Source organism: Petaurus breviceps, unplaced genomic scaffold (assembly GCF_028583685.1).
Source record: "Petaurus breviceps papuanus isolate PSGF00001 unplaced genomic scaffold, PetGlider_PUasm1.0 76, whole genome shotgun sequence".
In the NCBI taxonomy this organism is placed as follows: Eukaryota; Metazoa; Chordata; class Mammalia; order Diprotodontia; family Petauridae; genus Petaurus; species Petaurus breviceps.
The window spans coordinates 48,762,913-48,785,066 of NW_027186473.1; the positions used below are offsets into that span (position 1 = coordinate 48,762,913).

General features: G+C 40.4%; 1 protein-coding gene across 3 annotated transcripts in view; it reads left to right on the plus strand.

Moving 5' to 3' along the window:
- Positions 1-22,154, plus strand: part of SMAD1 (SMAD family member 1) — a 411,788-nt gene that overhangs the window by 384,776 nt on the left and 4,858 nt on the right. For all 3 annotated transcript variants that reach the window (XM_069105461.1, XM_069105462.1, XM_069105460.1), the window contains 3 exons: positions 3,694-3,810; positions 9,571-9,792; positions 14,775-15,031. In XM_069105461.1, the coding sequence (XP_068961562.1) occupies positions 3,694-3,810; positions 9,571-9,792; positions 14,775-15,031 (596 nt within the window). The remainder of the gene's footprint in view (positions 1-3,693; positions 3,811-9,570; positions 9,793-14,774; positions 15,032-22,154) is intronic.

The following is a 22,154-nucleotide window of genomic DNA, read 5'->3' on the forward strand; positions in this document are numbered from 1 at the left end:
TAAAGTATTCCTCAGTTTGAGGGTTGGGTGCCCAGTGGGGGCAAGGCTAGTTTTCTAAGAAGAAAAATGAACTATGTTGCATAATTAATGTCCTGGGATCTGAAGAAACTGAGTGTATTCCACTATCGGGGTGAACCATTATTATTGGGTGCCTGGGATAGGATCTTCAGGAAGGGAATATAACAGAGAGATGAAGTGTCTAGGGGGAAAACCATGTTCCTGATCAGAGTTGGTAAGACTATAGTTTTTGTTCTTGATTTTAGTTAAACATCTTAAAATTAACACGCCCACCCACTACTTGTTATTTGTTCAGTTATGTCTGATACTTCAGGACCCCATTTGGGGTTTTCTTGGGAGAGATATTGGAGTGGTTTGTCATTTCCTTCTCCAGCTCATTTTACAGATTAGGAAACTGGGTCACACAGCTAGTAAGTGTCTGAGACTGGATTTGAACTCAGGTCTTCCTGACTCCATGCCCAGTGCTCTATCTACTACATTGTTTACTCCCTCGAACAAATAGAAAAGCAGAACCTTATAACAAATAAACATAGCCAAGTCCAGTTAAGTCTTACATTGACTGTGTCCAAAATTGTATTCTCATTCTTCGCATTTAGTCCATCACTCCTCTGTGAGGAGGCAAGTATTATGAAATAAAATTCTTCACTGAAAGCATAAAAAGAAAACAAGAAGGAACTTTAAAGATCTATCTAATCCAACTGTCCCATTTTACAGATGAGAGAACTAAGGTCTAGAGAAGTCAGGTCGCCTGTACAATATCATTATATATCCCAGCTGAGCTGTGATTTGAACTCGGGTCTTCCTCTGAATGCAAATCCAGTGCCCTTTCCACTCTGCCACCCTGATCGACACAAACCATTAACTTGGTACCAGTGCTGTAAGCTTCTTGGCTTTGGCCTAGATCTTGAAACCATTCCCCATATGAATCACTGCAGATCCGAGCACCTCAGTTCTGTGTGTTTGCTCTCCTGTCCCCTGTGAGAGAATTATCTCGATTCATTCCCACCAGCTGGTTTGTAGAAGTTCACTGAATTTGGTCTCTGAGGAGGTTGTTTGTCTGCATTCCTGGCCAGAGGTGAAGCAGTCAGCAGTGCAGCTGTGGTAGAGAAATTGAATTAAAAGGAACTGGAGAGAGGGTGAAAAAGGCATCCAGAAGAGGCCTTGGGTCCCTGACTCAGGCCTTTGAGTCACTCCCTTGCAAACTCTCTAGGCAGGCACCTTCTTGTAGCCACTGTGGGATGCGAGGCCAGAGACAGGATGTACTTGGAATATAAGGAGTCTTTATATTTGTAATGGGCCTAAACCTTCTTGTTTTCATATTCATTCATTCAGTAACTAGCATTATATACTATACACTGGATTCAATGATACAAAGGCAAAAGAGGAAATATTCTGCCCTAGAGGGCTTAAATTGTATGGGGAAGTGAGTTGGGAAGCACCTTATTTCAGCAAAATAAAATAGATAGGGTAAATGTTAGTCTCTGTGAAGAAACCAGCCTCTCAGAGAGGTAGACTGACTTGCTAAATCTTACACATTTACTTAGTATAAGAGAGGTAGAAAACCTAGGTCTTTCTGACTTCCAGACCACTGAACTTACCATTTTATGGGACTGCCTCATCTGTCATGGGAATCCCTAGACATAGAGAAGACAGCTTGAAACCCATAGATGCCTTAAGTGATCAAGGGCCACACCTGGCCTGATTAATATTGTTGCTGTTGTTCAGCCCTTTTCAGTCATGTCTGAATGGGGTCTTTGTGACCCCATTTGGGTTTTCTCGGCAAAGATATTGGAGTGGTTTGCCATTTTTTTCTCCAACTCATTTTATAAATGAGGAAACTGAGGCAAACAGGGTAAAGTGACTTGCCCAGAGTCACACAGCTAGTAAGTGTCGGAGGCCAAATGTAAGCTTAGAAAGCTGAGTCTTTCTGACTCCAGGCCTGGAAGCTCCATGTACAATGCCTAGCTGCCCACCCTGGTTCATACTTGATCCCTAAGGACACTTAGCAGGGGGACTGGATGAAGATAGTGCACTGAATAGAATACCAGATCTGAAGTCAAAGACCTAAGTTCAAATCCCAACACTGCCACATACTCTCTTTGTAAAATGAAGGGGTTGAGCACTAGCCCTGGAGTCAGGAGAACCTGAGTTCAAATCCGGCCTCAGACACTTGATACACTTGCTAGCTGTGTGACCTTGGTCAAGTCACTTAACCTCAATTGTCTTGCCTTCCCCCCCTCCAAAAAACATAAAATAAAAATTAAGGGGTTAGTCTTAATTGACCTTATAAAGTCTACAGTGGCTCAGAATATCCTGTGAGAGTTGTTTGGAGGCAGTTAGGTGGCACAGTGGATAGAGAACTGGAACTGGAGTCAAGAAGTCCTGAATTCAAATTCAGCCACAGACACTTAGGAGCCATGTGACCCTAGACAAGTCACTCAACCACTGTCTGCCTGTTTATTCTCTGTAAAACAGACATCACAATAGGCCTCTGCCTCTTGGGCTGTTGCATGACTCAAATGAGATAATGTTTTTAAAGCAGTGAGCACATAGTAAGCACTTTAATGAATAATTGTTTCTTTTCCTCCTTTCCAACACTTCAGGATGGGACAAGATTTCTATGGGAGGAAGTTCCTCTTTTACTTGATGTAGGACAAATGAATGTTAACGGTTCTCATTGCTAAATGCATATCCTCATGATTTTTCATCAGTCAATTGGCTAGCTGCTTTTTTGAAAAGTACCCGTAAGGATCCAAGCTAGGATTGCAGGGGCTATTGAATTCCTCCACTGCTGATAGTTTGAACTCTCAGGGTTCCCAGAATGGGTGGGGAGGAGGAAGCACTGATAACCCAGCAATTGCTTTTCTACAAATCAATCATTTGCTAGATTGTAGCGGAGATGAATGCAGCAATTCTTTGAGTATGGGCAAACTTTCTGAAGCTTCTTAACCTAAAATCCCAAAAGGCATCCTTCAAGCCATTTTCCCATATGCTTTTAAGATAGGAAAAGCAGCCAGTTTTTTTAAGTTGGCATGCCTTGGTGTGTGTGTAGTAGGTGCTGCCTGGGTCATTTTGAATCTGAAGGATTTGGCAAATAGCAAGTCTAACTCTACTCCCTTGAGTGTAGAAAGGCATTGTGGCAATTACTTTCAGAAATTGTATCTAACTTAAAAAACATTCACTTTGCATAATGACCTATGCCTTCTATGTATGTCTTGTTGGCATCATGGGGGAGTGGAGAGAGAGCTGTAACAGGGAAGTCTTGTGCTTCAGACAAATTTGGGATGTGGAGAGAGGGCTGAGGGATAGGATAGTCTGACCCAGAATAAAGTTACACCAGGAGACAAGCTCTCCTGTTCCTCAGAGTGCCAAGCATTTAGAGGGGAAGGTGAAGGAGGGCAACAGTAATGGGACCTAGAGGAAAGTGATCCCTGTATAGGAAGTGTACCTCTCACCCAAAATGCCTATACCCTGGAGCTAACCCCAGTTTTCCTCATACTCGTTACTTCTCTTGGTGAATATGGAAACTTGCTTCATCTACCAAGTATGTCAAGGCTAAGGGTGTGTGTGTGTGTGTCTGTGTGTGTGTGTGTCTGTGTGTGTGTGTATGTGTGTGTGTGTGTTCCATCTGGTTTGAAGGGATAAAGTTCTGTGATTTTTTTTTCAACCTTGCAGCGGATACTCCTCCTCCTGCTTACCTTCCTCCTGAAGACCCCATGACTCAGGATGGCTCACAGCCGATGGATACAAACATGCTGGCTCCTCCCATGCCTCCAGAAATAAACAGAGGAGGTAAAATGAATGACCACTAAGTTTCCTTAGGCCTAAGTATATCAACTATAAATGTTAATGTTCCCTTTTACTTTCTTTTTTGTTTTTTAATGATTTGTTATAAACAATATTGAACATCAGTAAAATCAGTTTACTTTGTGGCTGTGTTTACATTAGACTAATGGAAATCATACCTTAAAGTATGGAATATTGTTCATATCGCCTGATATGGACAGTGTTTTGTTTGGTTTCCGTTTTGCTGAATCTTTTTTTTTTCTGTAAATCCTTTTTGAAAGGGAAGGCTTCTCTGTAGGGAAGAGGAAAGACAGATCCAGAAATGACAAGGATGGGAGAAGAGAAGCAAATAAGCATTTATTAAATGTCTACTGTATGCCAGGTATTATGCTGATCCTTTATAGATATGGCTAGACTTATACATTCATTGATGGAGGAAACTCCCCAGTGAGGAAATTCCTACCCAATCCAGATCAACACCTTTATGGTAACTTGAAATTGGAGGCAGTTGCCGGTACAAAGACATCAGAATGACTTGCCACAAAACTCCACAGATGAAAATGTAATTGGAGATTTTAACAAAATGAATAAAAATGTGATACATCATACTTAATGTTAATTTGAAATTTTTTAAGTCAATCTGGCCCTAGTTTGATACCACTGGCCTAGAGCACTGAGAGGCTAAGTTATTTGATCTGGGTCACAAAACCAGTGTCTTTAAGAGGTGGTCTTCTAGCCTCCAAAACCAGGTCTCTAAGCCACTGTGGTCCCTCTGCTTCTCATAAATGAACATGAAAGTAGAAACAAAGGCATCATTTAAACTTTTAGTCAGGCATCATCTAAATTAAAAAGAACATTTAAAAGCAGGAATTCATCCCCTAAAATATGATGGCCAATCTTGTAGTCTCAGCCTTCTTTTGCATTTCTCGGTCTGTTTGTTCACATTCGTGTGTCCTCATAAAGGGTCTTGTCTGTACTCTACTCTCTCCACATACATTTTTGTTAGCATATAGAACAGTATGATATTTGGGAGTGACTGTATTTTCTGATCAGCCAGGTGAGATTAATCAGTTGGGCAACAAATAGAAAACAAAAGGCTTTTTTTTCAAAGGGAAAGTATAAATCTGAAGGGGCAGCTGAGTGGTGCAGGGGATAGAATGCCAGGCCTGCAGTTAGGAAGATTCATCTTCCTGAGTTCAAATTCAGCCTCAGACACTTAACTCACTGTGTGAGACCCCGAGCAAGTCACTTAACCCTTTGCCTCAGTTTCCTCATCTAGAAAATGAGCAGGAGAAAGAAATGGCAAACCACTCCAGTATCTTCGGCAAGAAAACCCCAAATAGGGTCACAAGGAGTCAGACACGACTAAAATGACTGAAAAGCAACAATAAATTTGAATTTTAACTAGCACAAATTTAATTTTAATTCTGCTATATTATTAAACAGAATTTAGAATTAGAAAGGCAGGGAAATCATATGCATTACTTGAAATAAGGGTGAAAGAATGCTAAGTGTGGGGTGGAGATAGTAATGTGGACCTAGTAGCTTGTTCAGAAATTCCAAAATTGGAACTGAATGATACTGGGCCTTCTCAAAAGTCCCTTTGCCTTTCTCTTATGGCTCATTCAAGTTCTTCCTGAGAGAAGCAGTGTAATGTGGTAGAGAAAATTGAGTCACACCTGGGTGTGTATCCTGACTTGGCTTCTTCATATCTGTGTGACCTGGCACAGGTTGTTTTTCCTCTCTGGGTCTCTGTTGTTTTCACACCAGTATAATGAGGTGGGTGTACCAGATTACCTGTAAGGACCTTTTGAACTCTAAATCTGCCATCCTCTGACTTGAACAGTATCCTTGGCCGCAGACAATAGCTGCTGGTGAACCAATTAAAATGACTGCCAGCACCTCTCTGCATTGTCCCCGTCCTCTGGCCTCGGGACTGGCATTGCTCTGGGAAGTTCCTGGGGTGGGAGACTGAGAGTGTTTGGAGCCATCTGATGCAAGGACTGTGTTCTTCCCAGTCTGAGATGCCAAGTTGCAAAGGCCTAAGAGGGTGCAAGATTGGGACAAATGACCTTGGAAGATTCCAAGGGTATCTGATTGGCAGGTGATTATCAGTAACCATGGTAGCCATGTTGGATAAGTTCCTGTCCCAAAATAGCATCTCATTGAAGAGATTTTTCTGGTTCAGTTGGCATAAGGCATAACTAATTCAATTTGAATGTAGTTGTTGCAAATTGAAGTAAAATGCCATTTGATTACTAGGCATGTATTGTACAACATTTATGTTGCTGTTTGTTTTTTTTTTTTAATTAAAATTAAAGACTTTTACTTGCCATGTGACCCTAGGTAAGTCGTTTAACTTCTGTTTGTCTTAGTTTCCTCAAATAGGGATAATAACAGCACCTACATCACAAGGTTGTAAGGATCAAATGAACCGATATTTGTAAAGCTCTTAGTACAGTATCTGGTACATAGGAAGTGCTGTATTAAATGTTAACCATTCTCACTTAGACAGTGGATGTTTTGGACTGGGCCAGAATTCCCTAGTCACTTTTCTATTGATAAGAAGCTTGGTTATCACACAGTTGCTGATATCTTCAAATCTATGGAAGTGTTGACAGACTCAAAGGGCTTATACTTTGACCCTCTTCTAAAATGCAGAAAGTAATAAATTGGGCTTTGCACTTCTTCTTAGGGGAGTTGTTTCCAGGCCTTTGATGTTACTGGGGAATCTAGATGTATTTCCAGATGCTTCTCCAACTCTCAAAGGACTGGCTTAGTTTCCTTTCTGACACAAGCTTTTACCACATAGGGGGATTTTGTGCGTCTTCCTCTGGGCACTCATTCTGTGGCTTGTGTATCATCTCCAACATAGATTTCTCAAACATGAAAAGACCACAAACCACAGGATAAAGAAGTGAAAAAATTAACTTCTTCCTAACACACACTCTTGAGAGTGCATTGAAGTAGTGGACCAGTAGCACATGGAGACGGGACAGATAGACTGGGCATAAAGTAAGCAGAGGAGCCAGATGACCTTGGTGGGGTTTACAAGCCAAAACAGCTCTTTATTCTTGTTTAATGTCCTGCTTATGTCCTGGATAAGCCAAAGGAGCCTGAATTCAGGAAATGAATTTATCCTTTAAGTAGCATTTCTCAGTTGTGGATTGAACCTTGTAGCTCAGAAGTTTTCCTTCCCACATTTATCAGTGTCTGTGTCTTATTTCAGCTCTCAGTTTTAAAACTGTAAATATCTGTAAAATGGACATAATAAAGGCACTTAACTTCAAAGGGTTGTGAGAATCAAATGAAATAATATATTTAAAATGCTCTGAAAACCTTGACATGCTATATAAATGCTAATTTTAGGAAAGTCTATGGTTTTTTAAAAAATGATATATTTTCTTTTTATATTAACTTCATTTCCAAATATATATGCATAAGTATATATTTTAATATAATTATGTATTTACATAATTTATATTATACATTGATATATAATTTATATATTATATGTTTACTATAATATTTCTATATAATTGATATTAAGTCTGTTAATAGAATACACATATATGTACATGCACATACAGAACATACACATATATGTATGTACATGTATTTTAAATGATTGTGTATGTACATACTACATGCACATGCATACATATGTGTGTGTTCTATTGATAGCCCTAAAAATCAATTATTTCTAGAAATTCTCACTTTTCCTAATAGCTCCCACCTAGATTGAAGCCTCTGCTATAGAAGAAAAACAGATGTCTTATGATTTCTACAATAGTCTGGCCCCGTAGTTCTATACCTCTATGTTGGGAGCTGGGAAGTATTTATCCTCTGGAACCATTATTGCTTTTTCATTTATTCAGAGTTCAATTTCCTTTTAGTAATCATTCCACATAAATTGTGGATTTAAAGCTGGAAGTAACCTTAAAGCTCATCTAGGCACCTCTGCTCATTTTACAGATGAGAAGATTGAAGGTCTTGTGGGTAGGGTGTAACAGAGCCAAAATTTGAACTGGAGTTTTCTGACTCCAAGTCTACTTCTCTTTTCACTTGTCCTCTTGGTTCTTTGTCTTCCATAGCAGAGCAGACATTAGGAGAGAAAAAATAAAGTTTCCACTTTTGGTTTCAAATATTATTGTGTGCCACCCAAAAAAAATTGAGTATTATTTTCTTTTTTCTTTTTATATTGTCATTTTCTCTTCTGTTTTTCCCAAATACTGTCATTGAAAGCATTTTATGATTTGTGGTTTCTCTGTTGACACAAAGGCAACAAGCTTACTACCCCCTAACCTTTCTTTCTTCCTTTCTTTTTCTTTCTTTCTTTTTCTTTCTCTTTCTCTCTCCCTCCCTCTCTTTCTTTCTTTCTTTCTTTCTCTTTCTTTCTTTCTTTCTTTCTTTCTTTCTTTCTTTCTTTCTTTCTTTCTTTCTTTCTTTCTTTCTTTCTTTCTTTCCTTCCTTCCTTCCTTCCTTCCTTCCTTCCTTCCTTCCTTCCTTCCTTCCTTCCTTCCTTCCTTCCTTCCTTCCTTCCTTTCTTTCCTTTCCTTTCTCTCTCATTGTCTCTTTCTGTCTCTCTTTGTTTCTTTCTTTTTAATGATTATATAGATAAAGCTGGAGGTTTTTGTACTCCTGGAGTCTCTGTAGTTACTGGTAAAAGAAATCTTACTACATAGAGACTTTTCTTAAAAACCCTTTTAGTTGCAAATGTTCAGGAGCCTGTTCAGTACAGAGATTTGTTGGTCTTAAGAGACTTGACTTAACAAGCTGCATCCTGTCAGTGAAGTTGGGTAATTTCCATTGTTGGCGCATTCTGGGAATGGAGAGACAAAACACACCTGCTATGCATGACTTAAAGCAAATGTAAGGAAGTCCGCGTGACATCTGTGGGAGACAGATATGATTCATTCTGGAAGAATGGCCAGCTGGCAAGATTTCTTCCTGAGTTTGAGAATTGGGGCAAAGCCGTGGCCTTGAGAGTTTGTTGGCAACTTTAGAAGTAGAGTAACTTCTTACCAATAATTAAAAAGTTGTTTTAAATGGCTTTGTGGAAGCCTAGGAATACTAAAGCTCTATGGAACTTAATCCTTTTTACACTGGCATTTCCTGGCATGTTTCCTGGCCTAAGTGTCCATCAAAGTTCTTTTCCTGCTTATTTAGTTTTTTTGTTTTTTGGGTTTTTTTTCCTTCTTTTGACACTTGTTGCATTCATGTAGATGGTAAAGCCAGGTTCTAAACAAGGGGCCATCGCCATCTTGGATTCTATATATTATATAGCATCCAAATGGTGCACTGTTAGTGTGGTGACTTGGATATCTGGCCACTATTTTGGTTTGCCAATTTTTTTTTCTTAAATTGTATTAAAGAGTTTTAATCCGCAACTGTTAGGTAGTGATTGGAAGTTGTGGGAGGAGGAAACCTGTAGGTTTAAATCTGGGACTTGGGTTTATATCCCAGTTCATCTGCTTAACTACTTATGTGACCTTGGGCAAGTCACTTCAACTTTTCAAAAGCCTATGTTTCCTTATCTGTAAAAAAAGGTTTCAGACTAGATACTGCCTCTGAGGCACCTTCAGCTGTACCTGTATGTGCTTGTGATCCTTTGAATGAGAATTACTGACTTTGGATGTCTTAAAACTCTGTTTCATTACCAATTGCTTATCTAGAATGTCACTGCGGGATTGTAACTCGACTTTGCAAACAGAAGACACTCATTCATCCCAGCTGGGGTTGACTGTAACCATTTCTTCTTTGCAGATGTGCAGGCAGTTGCTTATGAAGAGCCCAAACACTGGTGCTCTATTGTGTACTATGAGCTCAACAACCGCGTGGGTGAAGCATTCCATGCCTCCTCCACAAGTGTGTTGGTGGATGGTTTCACTGATCCTTCCAACAACAAGAACCGGTTCTGCCTTGGGCTCCTCTCCAATGTTAACCGGAATTCTACTATTGAAAACACCAGACGGCACATTGGCAAAGGTGTGTATGCGTGTGTTTACGTGTATGTGCTGTGTTCTTTCTTGAATGTTTTTTCTCCCTTGCTCCCAGCTCTATTCCTGAGCTGACTTGGTTACTCCTGCCATTCTCATGATAAGAAGTTCCCAGCAAATATCAACACAGGTTCTATTGGTTTATTGTGGTTTGTAAATTTTTTTTAGGAATGTGTGCGTTACCAGGAAGTCCTTCACTTTCTAAATCATTTATTTTTATGGTCTGCTAACTCTCATAACAACATTAATTTTAATTAACTTCAATAATGGATTCCCTATGTTGGCTGTTTCCAGAAGTTTGGCTTTTATAAAGTGGGACAAAATAATCCATCCTTCAGAAACGTTTTTCTGTGGCTCTTGCCTTTCCTTACCAGCCTCTCATGTTCCCCGCCTAGGAATACAGCTTCTGCACTAACCTATTCCCACTTCTTTCTCCTAATCACAGAGATTGAATGTGGAGCTCATTGTAGCTTGTGCCTGTGGCCGGATGTGGTTACAATTCACATACATCTTGCTAGCCATGCTTCTCTGGACCAATTTACGTGGTTCACATTTATTGAAAAGTAAGTAGTGAAATAGGGTGGTTATCCAAGGCATCAAGAATCTGTGATTTGCCCATAGTGACCCAGCCAGTATTTGTCAGACACTTGAATCCCATCTCTGATTCCAAAGCTACCTTCTATCCACTTCACAGTACTACCTGTGAATTACAGATGATTTTTTTTTTTATCAGAGGAGGGATTTTCAGTGCCAGAAGACTCACTGGTGAGCCTTTCTCACATTTATGAAATCACAGATATGGACCAAATCCTTTGTTTCATAGTGCTTTTGTTTCATTCACCTTTTAAGGAATTTTGGATCTCATCTCAGGATTTTCTCTAACCTCCAGTTGGAGATTTTGTTGTTGAGTCGTTTCAGTCATGTCTGACTCTTTGCAACCCAGTTTGGGGTTTACTTGGCAGAGGCACTGAAGTGGTTTGCCATTTCTTTCTTCAGCTTATGTTCCAGATGAGGAAACTGAGGCAAGCACAGTTAAGTGACTTGCCCAGGGTCACACAGGTAGTAAGAGTCTGAAGCTATATTTGAGCTCAAGAAGATGAGTCTTCTTGACTCCAGGCCTGACACTCTATTCACTGCACCACCTAGCTGCCACATTGGAATTTGGTTACATGGAATTTAGAAACCATTTAGTCTGTCTCCTCATTTTATGGTTGAGGAAATTGAAGTCTTGAGAGGTGTGGTGATTTACCCAAACTCAGAAAGATGATAAATGAGATAGGATTTGAACCCAGGTCTGATTTCAAATGGAAATACCATGTGGCCTTGTGGATAAAGAGCAGGCTTGAAGTGATGCACACTTGGGGTTCAGATGCTTCTCTAACACCTAATAAACCTGTTAGACCCCTGGCAACTCTGAGATTATGACCAAGCAGTGTTTGATGTGCTTTGGAAAACTGCTGACTTTTAGAGTCTAGCAAGCAAGGGTTCAAACCCCAGCTCTGGTACTTAATACCAAGCACCTGGGGCAAATTACTTCACCTCAGTGGCCCTTAGTTCCTTATCTGTCAAGCAAGGGGACTGCCAGTCTTTGTGAGTAGAGAGAATTGGGTAGACTGAGGACCCCCATAGTTACAGCCCTCTCCTCCCAATACAAATCAGTGAAACTGTGTGTGAGGGTAAGGGTGGGTTGGTAAAGGGAAGGTGGTAATTGGCTCATTCACAACTACTTAGTTTTTCCAAAATGTTATTTAAATTCATGTTGAAATAGCCATATACATCAACTTCCAAAAATTTGGAACAGAGTAGATAGATAACATGGTGAGCTTATCCTATGTTCCTTGCAGCAGTGATCTAAGGAAAGGGTTAAAAGGTTGGGATTTCACCAGATTTTAAAAATAATGTCCGTTACTTAAACAAATGTTTGGTAGAAGCCTTAAGACTCTTTCAAAATGAATCTCCTTTTTGTCCCTTTTATTTTAAGTCTTATTTTTTTCAAATCGGCAAAATCTCTTTAGACTTATAGCAGCAGCCTGTTCCCTCCCCAGTCCCTAGCCTTAACTGAAACAAATGGTTCTGTTGTGTAACATTCCAGAGTTTGGAGTGCAGTAAGTGGACGTGGTGGCCATCAAATCCATTGATTATAACACATCCCAAAGAATTCATCTCTTGGCACATTAGGTGTAAGCTGCAGATGTTTTCCCACATTCCAGTTGAGGTTTTGGTTTCATCCACCTTGTAAGGAATTTTGGAGCTTGGAACAGGGATGCTCTCTACCACTCCATTTGCACTGCACCGATAGTGTGCCCCACAGAAGCCCCTGGGTGGCATTCAGTGATGGGCCTGGTGTTTGCTCAGTGGGATTCTCATTTGTGCAACTGAAGGGGTTGGATCAGGGTTTCCTAAACTTTTCCCACTTATGATCCCTTCAGTGATTCTTAAACTGTGGTGGAGTTCCCATATGGGGTGTAGAACTAGGTAACTGTGGAGGCTTAGTGAAGGGACCTCATTTAAGACCTCTTGAAAATTCCAACAGTAATTACCTTTAAAAGTGGGGTCCAGGGGTGGCCAGGTAGCACAGCGAGTAAGAGCACCGGCTCCAGTGTTGAGAAGACCTGGAGATCGAATCCCGGGCTCAGACACTTAGCACCCACCCAGAAACACCTGGCCATGTAACCTTGAGCAAGTTACTTAACCCCAATTGCTTAGGGGCAGCCAGGTGGCTCAGTGAGTAAGAGCACTGGCTCCAGTGTTGGGATGACCTGGATCAAATCTAGGCTCAGATACTCAGCACCACACCCAGAAATAATAACTGGCTGTGTAACCTTGAGCAAGTTACTTAACCCCGATTGCTTTAAAAAAAAAAAAGTGGGGTCCATAGGCGGCTAGGTGGCGCAGTGAATAAATAGAGCACCAGCCCTGGAGTCAGGAGGACCTGAGTTCAAATGTGGCCTCAGACATTTAACACTTACTAGCCATGTGACCTTGGGCAAGTCACTTAACCCCAATTGCCCTACAAAAAGAAAAAAACCACAAAAGTGGGGTCCATTTTCTAGTCTTAGGCCCAGAAGTGGTCTTTTAACTTTACAGTTTTATAGCAATTTTGCAGAAAATGGGCACGTGAATATTTATATAGGTCCACCTATCCTTACTAGACACTCAGTGATTCTTCCATGGGATAAGGACCTTTGCTTGAACTAAGCCATATTCTGGTTAACTGCACGGTATGACCTATTTACATATACCCTGGATTGAGGACTGTTTACAGGGCAGCCTATTTAAATTAATCTCCTTTAATTCATCATGACACAGGTGTGGGGTCAGATCTCTCTAAATGTTTCCCCGCCTTCTTTTTCTTTTTTTCCTTTTAAAAAAATTTAATTTTGCTTACTTTCAAAGCAGAGTTAGATCAGTTTCTTAATGCTGCTGGGACCATAGCTCTCACAGGAAGGTGTGTGAAGCAGGTGGTGGGCTCAGGGAGATCAGTTTTCATCCAGTGTGAATCATTTTCCCCCCTAGGTCAGAAAAGCTTTTCCTGACCTAGCATCTGTGGCTTTCATTCATCAGCATTTCCTTCACCTGTGCCTCTCTGGTTTCTCCTCGATTTCTAACACTCACACAGCAGAGCTGCCAGCCAGGGGCTACTGAATGTCACCTCGGTCACTCTGGTTGGGGGAGGGCTGGAAAATGTGAGATGTCACTTAAAAATAAGCACTTGTTCAGTAGGAATGCTCTTGTGTTTGGCATTAAATTAAAATGAAGAATGTGGTCAATGTAACATTTTCTAACAGGGCATTCAGCCATGCTAGGATTGGAGTTGGGTAGGGGCAGCTAGGTGGTGCCTGGAGTCCAGCAGACTCATCTTCCTGAATTCAAATGTGGGCTCAGACACTTAGTAGTTGTGTGTCCCTAGGCAAGTTACCTAACCCTGTTTGCCTCAGTTTCCTCTCTATAAAATGAGCTGGAGAAGAAAATGGCAAACCAATATCTTTACCAAGAAAACTCCAAATGGGGTCAGAAAAAACGTCAAACATGACTGAAATGATTGAACGATAGCAACAAAGTCGTCTAGGTAGCTCAATAATAGAGCACCAAAGTCAGGAAGACCTAAAACACTTACTAACTGTGTGACCTTGGGCAAGTCATTTAGCCTCAGCCTTCCTCAGTTTCCTCTTCTGTAAAATGAGGTTAATAGCAGCACATGCCTTTTGTGAGGACCTTTCAAACCTTAAAGTGCTATGTAAATAGCATTGCTATTATTATTTTGTGATTATATCAAGTATGGAACAAAATGTGAGCTGCTATTTTTCAGCCAAAAAATTTTTTTAAGTTTTTTAACTGCTTCTTTAAGAAAAAAAAGTTTCTATTGATGCTTTCTACTTTTAGGTCCCAGTCCTTTCTGGATATTGCTCCTTTCTCTGTCTCTCTCCCAAACTTCACTCCCTTGCAAAAGGTGAATCTTCCCTTGTCTAAGGAGTCAGCTGGTGGTGCGATGGTTAGAGTGTTGGTCCTGGAACCAGGAAGATCTGAGTTCACATCTAGCCTCTGACACTAGTTGTTTGGCCCTGGTCAAGTCACAGCCTTTGTTTGCCTCAGTTTCCTCAACTATAAAATGCAGATAATAATAGCACCTACTTCCCGGGGTTGTTGTAAGAATCCATTGAGAAAATATTTGTGAAAAATGCTTAGCACAGTGCCTGGCTGTATAAATGCTTATTCCTTTCCCTATTGAAGATAATAAAAAGGGGAAAGAGATGTTTCATGGCAGTCTGTGCTATTCTGCTTCTGTAGCCCCCACCTCCTGCTGAGAGGGCGAGTACATTTCCGTGATCTCTTCTCAGGTATGCACTCACATTCTCACATTTTTGTTTCCCTTTTAAGTGATTTTCTCCCTCACACTTCTCACACTCCTCGCACTTCATCTGCACAGCATTTTTGCTCTCTATTCACTGCTGATTCTTGTTTCTCTTTCAGGTGTTCACCTGTATTACGTCGGAGGGGAGGTGTATGCAGAGTGCCTGAGTGACAGTAGCATCTTTGTTCAGAGCCGCAACTGCAACTACCACCATGGTTTTCACCCCACCACTGTGTGCAAGATCCCCAGTGGCTGCAGCCTCAAGATTTTCAACAACCAGGAGTTTGCCCAGCTATTGGCCCAGTCAGTCAACCACGGCTTCGAGACGGTTTATGAGCTCACAAAGATGTGCACCATCCGGATGAGCTTTGTCAAGGTGGGCAGCAGTTTCCCCCCAAAAGCCCCTTTGGAAATGGGCTGCAGGGGAAGAAGGGGAAGTCTGGGAACTCCGGGAAGAATTTCCCTTTAAAGGTGTCATAAACTTTCTAGGACTCTTCTTTCCTATAGTTCAGAGAGGCTGGCCTTAGGAGTCACACAGTTCTGGGTTCTCTTCCTGGCATAGGCACATGCTTTCTGGGATCCTGGGCAGCATCTTAGAAAAATTAGAGACGTTTCAGGTGTGTAGAGAAAGCATACTTAGGCAGAATTTCTCCTGCCCCAGTGAAATTACGTGTTGTTTCCCTCCCCCCCCCCCCAAAGCAAAATACTGTCAATGAAAGATTATATCTGGATGGATATATATATATAAATATACACATATTTATATATAAACATAAAAATAAATGTTACATATAAGTATGAATTTCTATACAAACATTTATAAGTACACACATAATATTGAAATATATACATCCATCTATCTATTTATCAGTTGTCTCTATATCCAGAGATAGTCTTCAGCCCCCAGCAATTTCCAGCTATTTCACAGAATTCTAATTCTTCCCATGATGTAGGATACTTCAAACAAACAAACAAAAAACCCAACCAAAAAACTTTTGATGAGTTGTCCCTGTTCATAATTTAAAAGGTTTGTTTTTAAGGTCAAAATCTCTTAACTGTTTCTCCCAGACATATTTGCCTTTAGTTTTCAGAGATGTAAATTATGGAAATTATCCCATCCAACTTAAAGCATTTCTCTCGTGTTAAAAGTGTTGAGGACATGGAGCTGCTGGGACGGAACACCCTGCCTGCCAGGCTGATGCTGTGCAGTGTAGAGCCTGTGTTTGGACCAGAATACACAGTCATGGGATTCGTTCTTTAGGACCTCTTTCCTTGTTTTCTTGTTTCTCCCATATTTGTTCTCTAGTACTTCTTTAAAGATAAGACTTGCATCTTGTGTTTCAGGGACAAACAAAAGACTTGTTTTGGTTTTTGTTTCTTCTCTTTCTCCTTCTCCTTCATCCTTCTCTTATTCTCTTAAATCTAGACTTTTTTTTTTTAGCTCATCATGATTTTTAATAACTATTAGCAGGCCCCACAGTCCCCTTATCTTTAAAATTGTAGCATCTTTTATGCCCTCAGCCATGAAATTGAGGTGGAAAAGGTTTAGGTAGTTTTATTGCTGTTATAGCTCTTTGTGACGCAGGAAAAGTTATAAGGAGCCATTGAATTTTCTTTGGTGTCTAAACCTGGGGTTTTATTGGTGTGGGGTGCTGCCCATGTGGGAACTCCTTCTGTTGTAGGCCAGTCTGTAAGATGCACTCTTTAAGAGTTGCCTGGGGGCCCTGAATGGTTGTGACTTGCTTGGTCACAGGTTAGTGTATGGAAGAGACAGGAACTTCAACCCACATTTTCTTGATTCCAAGGGCAGTTTTTTAAATGGGCATTTAAATACTAGTTGAGGTTTCTATAGGATTTGGTGGCAGATTGGAAGCAAAATGACTTCTTATCCCTGAATTAATTCCCTGGGAGACAGATGCATCAAGAAAAATGAAGGTGGCCTGCCCTCTGTTACTTTGGGAAACCTCCCAGCCTAATTATACACCTGGGTGGGGCCCGGCCCATAGCTTTTATGTCCTGTCTTCAGAAGCTTTACCCCACTTGTTGTTAAACCTGTTCTGAATGGTATTTATTTCTGAGGATGATTTGAAGAACTATTTGTTAATTAGCCTGCCAGTAAGGGAGCATTTTCTCAAGTGAAGCAGAGGGTATTTTTTTTTTAATTTTTATTTTTTTTTTCCTGTTCCTGGCCACTCAAGCAGTTTGTTGATGTGTTATACATTAGTGGTTCCCTTCTCTAAGTCTGTCTTCCTGCCTGTGTGTTCTCTCAAAAGAATTTAAAGAAGCTGATAGATTTAGTAAGTTTCTGCATGTGTTTCTCAAATTGGTTTATGTCAAAGTTTACTGGTATTTTTCTGTTTGTGCATGCACATGAGCATAATTTAACCAAGACATCTCATCATAGGGGTACACTCTTCTTGTTTTCAGGGGTGACCATTATGATAAGGCAGTATTGTTCCCCCAAGACCCTATGAATCTGTTTCTGATGAGCCTTGAGTACTGTTTTTGTTTGGCATTTTGTGTAAAATTTTAGATAAGAATTCAGTGCTTTGAGACATTTTGATCCCAAACTGTTTTTATCAGTGTGGGCAGATCCCCACTTGGAAAATCCCTCCGGATGCAAATCAGCTGCTCCTGTTATCTTGGGCAAATCACTTTACATCTCTGGCCTTGGAAAAAAGATGCTTTTTTCTCATAGGCTTTGTGGTAAGATTTAGATCTAGAAGTGTCTGTACAGTTCCTCTAGCCACTACCCTTTAATTATGCAGATATGGAAACAGAAGTTTGGTGATTGGGGGGTTGGGGCAGGTTGTACAAGGAATAAGTAGCAGAAACTTAAAATCCATTGTTCTTGCCATAGATGAGTTTTTACATGACCTTCCATTTCAGCTCTAAAATCCTGTAATTTCTCCGAGGATATTATTCTGAATATTAGTTTGGAAAGACCTAACATTATTACTCTGAATCGGTACTTTGGGGTATGTAAAAAAAGAAAGAATTGCAAACCAAAAACCATGTCAGTTTTGTTTTTGCTTTTTACATTGAATATTTAACCAAGCAGCACTGGATTTTATAGCATGAATTTGTTAAGTACCTATTTATGAGTCAATGGGGAAAAAGCACTTATTAAGTACTTATTCTATGCAAAGTGTTGTTCTAAATGCCGAGAATATAACTAGAAGAGTAAGACAGTCTCTGCTCCCAAGGAGCTCACTCTACTGGAGGCCAACACACATGGAAGGTTTCTGCTGCAAATTAACTGGAAGGATCTCATGGTCCTTCGGGTGGAGGGTTAAAGCAGATGAATAATGGTTTTTCTTTAATGTCATTTCCACTGATAAAATCACATCAGTTTCTGATGTTGAACCATTTGACAGGGCTAAGGACTTTGGTGACAAACTTTCTTGTGTGCTAAACATCTCCTAATGGGATGACTGACCATATCAATGACCCTATTGATATCGTGAAACATAGCAGATCACCAGATGTTAACAAAAATAACCAGAGCAATTTTCTTCCCTTCCCTTTTGGAAACAGATATTTTGGTCCTAATAATAATAATAATAATTACACACATTTATTTTCATCTCTTTAAAGCTGATGTAGCCCTTTCTTACAAGAACCCTGTGCTGGTTATAATAATCCCCATTTTACAGATGAAATAACTAAGAGTTTAAGTGACTTGCGTAAGGGGTTATACAGTAAATGTCACAGACAAGGCTGGAGATCCAGCTGTTGTGACCCCCAAGTTCATTGTATGGTTCCTATTTGACAACATTGATACCATATCCTTTTCATAAATCAAATATTTGACTGAAGTAGCCTTTTTGTAGATGAAACTTTTAAAAAATGTTCATTTTGGGGGCAGCTAGGTGGTGCAACGAATAGAGCACTGGCCCTGGAGTCAGGAGGACCTGAGTTCAAATCGGGCCTCAGACACTTAACTCGTACTAGCCCTGTGACCTTGGGCAAATCCCTTAACCCCAATTGACTTGCCTTCCCCCCTCCAAAAAGGAAAAAAAAAGTTTGGCTTTCTGATATAGATTCAAGATGGTAACAACATATAAGCTTGTTTTGCATTTCAAATTTATTGATACTCTTTTTTAAAAATACAACCTTTATTTCCAAAAACATGCTTGCCCTCACCCTCTCCCACTACACAGGGAGCCATCATTTGTAGCAAAAAAAACCAGAAAAAAGGAAATAAAAGAAAATACCTCAGCAGAACTTAACCTACCATATCACCCGATGCTTATCTGCCATGGAACAGCAGTTTTAAGAAAATCCAAACCATATAGATTTATGTGATTTGCCTTTTGAGTCTACCTGAAAGCCACTTGAAGAGCCCCATCTCCCTAACATTAGTTTTGCCAATTTAGTAACAGGACAGTGGCAGTAATCTCCTTCTGCTAGGGGAGGCTGGACTGCTTTTCTTTCTAGTACTGTGAGAATCCTAGAAAGCTGCAATTTCAAGGCATGGTTGTGAGGTAGCATAATCAGTTTCTCTGGCATTTCCAATAGAGAGATAATGAAGCAGGGCTTCTCTTGGAGATTTTGGCAGACTCTTTGCAAGCCTGTTTGAGAAGCTTTGTTCTGGAACTGATCATTAAGTCATTGCTACTGAAATGGCTGGCCGGGGTGAAAGGTGCTAATGAACTGGAACTATTGGGACAAAGAACTGTGAGTGGGTATGTAGGTCATGAAGTTATAGATTTAGAGCTAGAGTTAGAAGAAACAAGCTATGCTTACCCCCATTCCCATTTAACAGGTGATCTAGGTAAGGCCCAGAGAGAAAGATTTGTCTAGTAGATAGTAATTGATAGGGACTAGATGTTAACCTCTGTTTGCCTTAATTCACTGTTGTTGGAAATGGCAAACCTCTCTAGTATCTTTGCCAAGAAAACCCCATATAGGGTCATGAAGAATAAACATGACTGAATAATAGAACAATTATTGAAGGTTTTTTCATTGTTGTTGTTGTGGGTTTTTTTTTAAACCAAAAGTAAGTGAGAGGTCACCAGCAGTTCCCCATCCCCAGTAGCCAAAGGTCCCATCTTTCATTTCTGTCTAGATGGACAGATTCCCTTTTTTATATGCTCTAGGAAAATATAGTAGAGTTATAAGGATTTGAGCTGGCCTGGTAACCCTGGTGGATGGTAAACTATATGGAACCTAACAGTAGTTTTGAGAAAACATATTCTTTATTTTAACTTTCCTTATGGAAAAGTATTTTTCCAGTCAGATATAACTTTTGGAATTGCTTAGTAGGTAGAACAATATAGTGAAAACACAGAGATTATTCAGAAAATTAGCTTGCAGTGTTAAATATGCGTATATTACACAAAATGGAAAAATTGTTTGATACTGTTATACACTGTTTAGTCTGGGAATTGGAATGGATCAGACTGGTCTATACTATTAGTTTAAAATGATTGCTCTCCTAAGTCTGATGGTCCCCAGATTCCATTAATGGTTTTTTTGCTTCCAACCAAAACTCAGCAAACACTTTTTTCCCCTATATTTTATTGTCTGAAAATCTTCCCACTGTTCACATCGAGAGGTACTAATGAATATATAAAGGCGGAACTTTTTTACTTTAAAAAACTAAATCATAGCACATAGTGCTCATAGTATAGAGCACATAGAGCTCATAGTATACAGAGCACACAGCGATCATAGTATGTAGAGCACAGTGCTCATGGTATACAGAATACATAGCACTTACAGTCTAGAACAAAGAGCGGTCATAGTATAGAGCACACAGCACTTAGAGTATGTAGAACACAGCGCTCATAGTCTACAGAGCCCACAGCGCTCACAGTATCGAGCACATAGTGGTCATGGTATGTAAAGGATAGCACTCATAGTATGTAGAGTACATAGCGCTTATAGTATCAATCACATAGCGCTCATAGTATGTAGAGCACAGCACTCATAGAGCACACAGAGCCCATAATATAGAGCACATAGCATTCTTATTATGTACAGCACATAGTGGTCATAGCATAGAGCACATAGCGCTCATAATATGTAGAGCACGTAGCCCTCATATAGTATGTAGAGCATGTAGCACTCATAGTATCGAGCACATAGTACTCATAGTATATAGAGCACATAGCGCTCATAGTATGTAGAGCACACAGCACTCATAGTATGTGGAGCACACAGAGATCATAGTATTGAGCACATAGTGCTTATAGTATACAGACCGCACAGCGCTCATAGTATGTCGAGCACAGCACTTGTAGTATATAGAGCACAGAGCCCATAATATATATAGAGCACAGAGCACATAGCACTCATAGTATGTACAGCACATAGTGGTCATAGTATAGAGCACATAGCGCTCATAGTATGTAGAGCACGTAGCATTCATAGTATAGAGCACATAATGCTCATAGTATGTAGAACACAGCACTCATTATATGTAGAGCAAATAGCACTCATAGTATGTAGAGCACAAAGCGCTCGTAGCATGTAGAGCACATAGTGCTCATAGTATGTAGAGCACAGGGCTCATAGTATGTAGAACATAGCACTCATAGGATACAGAGCACACAGAGCTCTTAGGATACAGAGCACACAGAGCTCTTAGAATACAGAGCACACAGTGCTCATAGTATAGAGTACACAGCGCTTATAGTATAGAGCATACAGCGCCCATAATATAGAGCACAATAGCACTCATCATATTTACAGCACACAGTGTTCATAGCTTGTAGAGCACAGCGCTCATAGTATACAAAACACATAGCACTCATAGTGTGGAACAGAGTGGTCATAGTATAGAGCACATAGCGCTCATGATATGTAGAGTAAACAGAGCTGATAGTATGTAGAGCCACATAGCCCTCATACTTTGTAGAGCACACAGAGGTTATAGTATACAGAGCACACAGCGCTCATAGTATAGAGCACACAGCGCTCATAGTATCGACTTCATAGCACTCATAGTATCAAGCACATAGCACTCATACTGTGTAGAGCACAGTGCTCATAGTACACGGAGTACATAGTACTCATAGTATGTAGAGCACATAGATCTCATACTATCGAGCACATAGCGCTCATAGTATGCAGAGCTCATAGTGCTCATAGTATGTAGAGCACAGCTCTCATAGTATGTAAAGCACAGCCCTCATAGTAGACAGAGCCCAAAATATAGAGCACATAGCACTCTTATTATGTACAGCACATAGCGGTCATAGTATAGAGCACATGGCGCTCATAGTATGTAGAGCATGTAGCACTCATAGTACCGTGTTTCCCCGAGAATAAGACACTGTCTTATTTATTTTTGTTTTTTGAAAGAAAAACACCAGAGGGCTTATTTTCAGGGGAGGGCTTATGTTGTCCTGCCTCAGCTCTCCTCCGTGGCACTGCTCTCAATGGCGCCAGCAAGCAAATCACTGGGGAAGAACAGGATGACGCGCTCACTGCTACAGCTCTGATTGGATGCAGCTCGGAGCGCGGCGTGCGTTTCACGGGGGGGGGGGGGG